The sequence below is a fragment of the Eleutherodactylus coqui genome, chromosome 1, assembly GCF_035609145.1.
Source record: "Eleutherodactylus coqui strain aEleCoq1 chromosome 1, aEleCoq1.hap1, whole genome shotgun sequence".
Taxonomy (NCBI): domain Eukaryota; kingdom Metazoa; phylum Chordata; class Amphibia; order Anura; family Eleutherodactylidae; genus Eleutherodactylus; species Eleutherodactylus coqui.
Genome location: NC_089837.1, coordinates 189,834,292 through 189,841,233, shown reverse-complemented (window position 1 = coordinate 189,841,233; position 6,942 = coordinate 189,834,292). Strand labels below are relative to the sequence as shown.

The following is a 6,942-nucleotide window of genomic DNA, read 5'->3' as shown; positions in this document are numbered from 1 at the left end:
TCAGATTCCCGCGAGAATCTTAACGATTATCGCTCACTGTAAAAGGGTCCCAGAGACGTAAATCTAGGTTCCCCCTTAAATCTAAACTTTTTTGCTATAGAACTTAATTACATGTACACTTGTGTCCGTTCATGTGATTCGTTAGTAGCATCACTGAAATGCGTATCGTTAATAATCTTGGTGATTAATCGGACATTGCCATGCTTCGTACAGCACGGATACACGCAGGGAAAGTCACATTTTTACCTAATAGACCTTGGTAGGCCAATAGCTTGAAAAAAACAAAAAACTGGATGATCCCAAACAATGTGTAGATTGCGGTGCCCCATCAGGGGGTGCACACTCCTCCGATGAGCAAGTTTTTTTTTATATGTAGAAATCAGGGGGTTTCCAGGAATGTAGAAGTTGTGCAGGGCTTGTGGGAAGAGTGGGACTTCTTTCTTGCCTTCTTCAGTGCTGGGCGGAGGGATACACTAGGCAGTGAGAACACATCTCACTCTGGCTTGTTGTTTCCTCCTCCCTCCGCCTGGCTTTGCATGGTGGAGAGCGGAGGCTTCTCTTTCTCCTTCCTGCTCCAGACCCTGACAGCTCCAGGGGCAGGGCCCGGGGATCCGCTCCGGCGGCGGTAGCGGCAGGAGGAGGAGGAGGCAGTGCAGGAGGAGGGGGGATACCCAGCAACCCCAACATGTCCTCCTCCAGCAGCCAGCACAGCACCGAGCTCAGATCCGGTATGTGCCCCCTCCCAGCAGCCCCCAATAAACAACCTGCACGGCTCTGTCCTCCGTCCATGGACGGCTCACCCTCATCCTCTGTTTCTGTGTCTTGCAGAGCTCTATTTCCTCGTTGCCAGATTCCTGGAAGATGGACCCTGCCAGGAGGCGGCTCAGGTACCCGCTCAGCCCCGTGCCGGGGGGTGCGCCCCCTGCCTGCAGCGCCCTTGGGCAGCAGCCCCCCAGTATGTGTGTCCAGGGGGGCATCTGGATGGGTAGTGATGATGTTGTGCTCTCTCTCCGCAGGTCCTCATCCGAGAAGTGGAGAAGAAGGAGGTGAGCAGTGGATGCGGGTGGGGGGTTCCGGGGTGGGGGTCCCCCAGACGACTGCCTGCGACCCCCCGATATCACCCGTCGCCCCCCGAGATCAGGTCGGCCAATTCTCTTTGGGAGAGAGGCGATGCGATGATCTGAGCGTGCGGCTCCCTCCCCCTCCCTGCCAGCAGGCTGCACAGGGGGGCGTGGGGGGCGACGGGGTATTATTGGGGGGCAGCGGGGTGCTGAGCTGCCATGCCCCCCTCCCCTGTGAGGGTTGGGGGGTGGTCGGCCGCCGCTGGGCGCCCCCTGAGAGGCGCGGGGCCGGCGCTGAGGCTCTCGGTGCAGCCGCTTCTCTCCTCACTCCTAAATGCTCTAAATATAAGTAGTTTTCCTCCAAGTTGACCAGGATGCACAGAAGTGCCGGCAGACCCCTCACTCTTGTCTCCCCCCGCAGCTGCTGCCCCGCAGGGTGGACTGGACCGGCGACGAGCACCCCCGGACCTACCAGAATTTGGTGAGTCTCCCACTGCTGAGCAAAAGTTTTTATTACCTTATATTTTCGCACAGTGAAATAAAATTGAATTTCCCGCATTTTTTGGACTTGCCATTGATGTATAGTGCGTGTTGTGAGCGGTATACCGGGGGTGTGGGGACGGCGCTGGGCTCGGGGCTGGGGCAGCTCACGGCCGGCACTGGTGGTGGGGGGACGGGCGGCTGTGCGGGGAGACGGCCCGGTGAATCCCATCTTTATGTGGGGGAAATAAAAGAGACGTCATGGATGTTGTGCGGCGGCGGCGAGCGGGGGGCGGGGCTGCGGCCTGGAAGCAGAAGCTGAGGGGGCGGGGCCTGTGCGTGCGAGCGGCCGCCTCACACTCTGCCTCAGGCGCTACTAGCAGCAGCGAGTACTCGGCCCCACAGTGGGCTCAGCTGGCCGAGGCCGCCGCCGTGCAGTCACGGCAGCCGGCTCTATGATTCCTCAGCGTGCGCCTCCCACAGGACAATCGCCATGTTATATGTTTGCTTGTGAAGCAGTCTCAGGCCTGTCTTCTCCTGGGAAAGCTGAGTGATGCCTGAACGGCTTTCTGATGTAGCTTTCCCAGAGTCCTGAAGGACAGTCCTTGGTCAGTGCATGCATTCTACTGGATTAACCCCTGCACACCAACGCGTTTGAATTGGTGCGGAATCCGCAATCGCACCAATTCATACCCATGGAGCATCTGCATGACTGCGATTTTTCCGCTCACGGAAAAAAAATTGCAGCATGCACCATTTTTGTGCGGAATCCGCTGAAGTCAATGGAAGCTGTCTGACCTGACAACATTGCAGAAAGGTGGCGGATTCCTCGTCATCACTAGGTGATGATGCAGGAAAAGCAGGTGTGCAGGCGGCCTAAGGCTGGGCTCACACAAACAGACTTGAATTGCAGATTGCGCAATCGTCATCAGTACTGGTGCATTATGTCTCCACCAGAATTATAGGTGGAGACCTATAGTGACAGGTAACGCCCCTCAAGCTCCAGATTGGCTGATGTCCTCGTCTATCAGTGAGGGAACAGAGAATCCGGAGCTTCCCTGTGTTGTTTGTTGCCTTGGGGGTGTCGTGGCTGGAGGAGATGTCCACAGCAGCTCCTCCAGCAGCCGCTGCTGGCTAAGCGCTCACTCCCCATCCCTGAAGGGCAGTTGGAGCCGCTTCGAGGAGCTGTGCGGCCAGGGCTGCAGCTGGACAGCCAGAGCCATTTAGAAGAGGCGACCTGATACAAAGTCGACAGCCGGTGCAAGAGTGCCAGAGCCGCTTGTAAGCCGGCCATCAACTGGATGGCAGGAGTAGTAGACTGGAGACTGTATTGCTGGAGCCACTTCCATTAGCTGCCCGGAGCAGGAGCCGCTGACTCTTTTACACTCAGTGAGGGTGTGTATCCCCCGTGCCAATCATAAGCTGTGGGCGTTCCCTCTACCTCCACCAGGCCAACCCATGTCTCCACCCATAATTCTGGTGGAGACATAATGTACCAGTACCATCACCAACTGCATGGAAAATCCACAGTAAAATGCGGGCATGGAAGGGAATGTGTTTTCAAATTTTCCTTCACACTTGCAGGTACAAATTGTGAAATAAAAATCGCAGAATGCTCTATTTTAACGTGGATTCCACGTGGACAGCCTCAATAGATGCGTATGGGCTACCATGTTCTATTTTTGTGCAGACTCCACACGGCCGGCTTCCATTTGAAGTGTATGGAAGCCATCCTACCCGTAGCGCAATTGACATTGCGGGTAGGCCGTGGGTACCTGTGTCATTGTGTACTGACGGCACGGGAAATGCAAATATTTAAAAAAACAAATTCTATACTGCGCATGATTGTTGGTGAGCGTCTGCGGACATCCACAGTACAGGAAAATGAAGGTACACAGGGTCACCAGCCACGGTCAGGGCCGGAATCCGACTCGTTCGTGTGCAGGCGGCCTAAGGCCTCATGTCCACGGGCAAAATATGATTTAAGATCCGCAGCGGATCTCCCGCATGCGGATCCGCATCCCATAGGGATGCATTGACCACCCGCGGGTAGATAAATACCTGCGGATGGTCAATAAAAGGGATTTAAAAAAAAATGGAGCATGAAAAAATCTGGACCATGCTCCATTTTCGTGCGGGTCTCCCGCGGGGACGGCTCCCGCGGGCTTCTATTGAAGCCTATGGAAGCCGTCCGGATCCGCGGGAGACCTAAAATAGGAATTAAAAGTATTTACCCATCGGAGCGGACCGGGAAGGTCTTCTCTTCCTCACGGCCGGATCTTTCTTGCTTCGGCTCGGCGGATGTGCCCGGCGCATGCGCGCGGCACGTCGACGACGTGCCGGCGACGTGCCGCCGGCGTGAGGAATTCATCCGCCGGCCGAAAAAGAAGATCCGGCCGTGAGGAACAGCAGACCTTCCCCGCCCGCTACGGATGGGTAAATTCTTTTAAATTCTTATTTTCAGCCCTCATGTCCGCGGGGCAGGAGGGACCCGCTGCAGATTCTACATGTAGAATCCGTAGCGGGCCTGATTTTCCCCGTGGACATGAGGCCTAAGAGTGTGACCTCTTTTGGACCTAAGAACACAATGACTTCTTGGGATTTCCTTTTCCAGTTTTCAACAACCATAACTTTATTTTTACATGGCTCTATGAGGGCTCGTTTATTGCATGGCGAGCGGTAGTGTCTATTGGTAGTATTTGGGGTACAAATCATGTATAAGTGTTAGTAATTTGAAGGGGTGTGAGGGACCAAATGAAAAAACATAAGTTCTATTGTTTTAGTGGTGGTCACTATGTGGTGTAAATGACATGATTTCCCCCCCCCCCCCCCCTTTTTTTTTTTTTTACCCTGTGGGTAAAAAAGTACCAAAAATTTTTAGGTTTTTCTAACTTTTAAATAAAATGCCTTTCTGGAAATTGTCCTTGCATTATTGTAGTCAAAGACCTAGAGGTTTTTTTTACGTGTGAGATCTTATTTTTTGGGTGACAATTTGCAATTTTTATTAGTATCATTTGGGTTGTTTAAAAAAAAAAAAAAACTTTTTGGGGTTGGGATAAAGTATTTTCAACTTGCACGGATCATTACCAAACATGGCTTTTTAAATTTTTTTTAAACAAAAGAGCGAAAAATGTTAAAGGGTTTTTTACGTGAATTATGTATTTATTTTTTACCTGTGTTTTATGGCCCTTTAGAGTACATGAAAGTACTCTAAAGGGCCATAAAGTACGCTCAAACACACTGCAGTACTTCTATACTGCAGTCTATTATCGCTATTCTTGCACACTGAAAGCCATGGTAGGCCTGGAGGCTGGTGTTAAGCCTCTGGTTCCCATGGTAACGTGTTAGCGCTCATCAATTTCATGGTAGAGGGCTAATGATGTCACAAAAGAAGCTCCCTCCTTCTAACTCCCTACATGCCGCAATCAACATTGATCGCAGCTCGTAAGCTACGAACAGTGGGGATCGTTCTTGGGGATCGCCGCCGTCACAGCGAGGTCCTGCTGTAGACGTTGTGGGGCTCAACTATTGAGTCTGCACAATCCATGACGTATATATGATGGGAAGATACATCAATTCCCACATACCCCTTCTAACGCAGGATGTGTGTGTAAAGTATATAATGTCCTTGGATGGAGTGTCATAGTAATAGTGAGATTTCAGTCAGACAGTAAAGTGGGCAGAGTTTGTCAGTAAGTCAGCTGTTAAACAAGTGAACCGTGTGAGCAGTTAGACAAGTAAGAGTTATATAGTGAAAATCTTCGGGTGTCCATCAGAGAGAGAGGGACAGTGTTGGTGTGTATAGAGAGTGAGCTAGGATTACTGGGACAAGAAAGATCCCTGTCAGCATTAGTCAGGGAGCTACTGGAAGAGCAGTTGGATTCAGAGGCAAGTTGCGGCCTGTCAAAAGAGAGTCCCTGCGAGGTGGCCCAAACACGAGAGGTAAAACACAGAAATATACATTTTACCATGAGGAGGGGGCCCCAAATACAGAGCAGAGTTATAATTACGGACACCACAGAATACCCTCATAATCTGGGCCGAAACGAAGGTGTATACTGCTTACAGTTCACACCATTGAAGAGTCATTAAACCGGCCCAAGGAAAACTACCAGCAGTGCCATATGTTACCCAGAGCATCACCTCTGTCTAACCTAAAGAATCCCATGTGCGTTATTCCTGTTAATGATACTCCTAACACGTAAAGAAAATAACCACTTTTACTAAAAGACTTGTATGTGTCCACTGATATATGATCACTACTGACACCAACAAGGAGATGGAAAAGAACGTTATTACATTCAAACCCTGGTTCTTGTGATTTCTTACATGCATCACATTTAACGTTCTTGTGCTAATGCAGCTCTGGCGTCACGATTTACCAGTAAAATAAATAAAATCACAATAACGCCACAAAGAGGCAGTTGTGGCTCTGTTGCAGATGACAGGGAGTCGCTTCAGAGCACCTAAGCAGCCGCCTCTTACGATGGTTGTTATATTTGGTGTATTGGCCACTCTGGGCCGATGTCTTGGTGACATTGTGTGTAGTACCATAACCTCTTGCAGGAGTAATCGGGTGACATAGGCACTAGGTATTACATCACTGCGGACATGATACTGTCAAGACCTACTGAGTATACAGCAAATAGTTGTCCATGCTGACATTTGGTGGATATGTCAGAATATAATACAATCCCTTTGAGAATTGGCTGAGTAGATATCTCTTAAAGATATGAAAGAAAAGGACACCTTAGGCGGAAGTTTACTAGTGACTTATTATAATGTAGGTTTAAAGGGAATTTCCGGTGGGGGAAAAACATTATTTACCAACCTAACCACTGTAGTCAATGGGAGGCCCTGAAGTGGGACGTCATTGGTGAAGCCTTGTAAACAGGCCAAGTCTTCTCTCTCTATATTAGAAGCCCGTGTGACCTGCTCATGGGTCGACACTGGGGCCAGAAGACCTGGTTATGCCATGGATCACATGATGTGGCATTGAGCAGTGCTCTGGTCTCATAGTTATAAACTGGAAAGTTCTTCTTTGCAGGAAGGGGAGGAAATTTTGAAAAAGTCAATAAACCCCTTTTAAGCCAAGAATACACCAGTCATTTCAGATGCACATTGCCTGACTTGCCGTTCATGGTTGGTCTGTAAAAGTCTTCTGAATAATCGTGCTATATTTTAAAATGACAAAATAGTAATCTCTACCAAGGTCTGTGCAACTTCTCATATACTTCTAATGATTCCACCTAAGGCCCCCTGTCCATGGGTGAGGCGGAATATGACTAGTGATGTACCGCCGCCCAGGAGCAGGGGAGAGAGCTGTCAGTTCTCTGCGGTGAGCCTATCTGACCGATAGGATCATTGCAGAGAATCGTGGCATGCCACAATTTAAGTCCCA

General features: G+C 50.2%; 1 protein-coding gene across 2 annotated transcripts in view; it reads left to right on the top strand.

Annotated features, from left to right (window-relative positions):
* Positions 1-526: 526 nt before the first annotated feature.
* PHIP (pleckstrin homology domain interacting protein) overlaps positions 527-6,942 on the top strand; it is a 108,645-nt gene continuing 102,229 nt past the window's right edge. For both annotated transcript variants that reach the window (XM_066604870.1, XM_066604862.1), the window contains exons 1-4: positions 527-728; positions 829-887; positions 1,017-1,046; positions 1,483-1,542. In XM_066604870.1, coding sequence (XP_066460967.1) covers positions 686-728; positions 829-887; positions 1,017-1,046; positions 1,483-1,542 — 192 coding nt within the window. In that variant the 5' untranslated portion in view covers positions 527-685. The remainder of the gene's footprint in view (positions 729-828; positions 888-1,016; positions 1,047-1,482; positions 1,543-6,942) is intronic.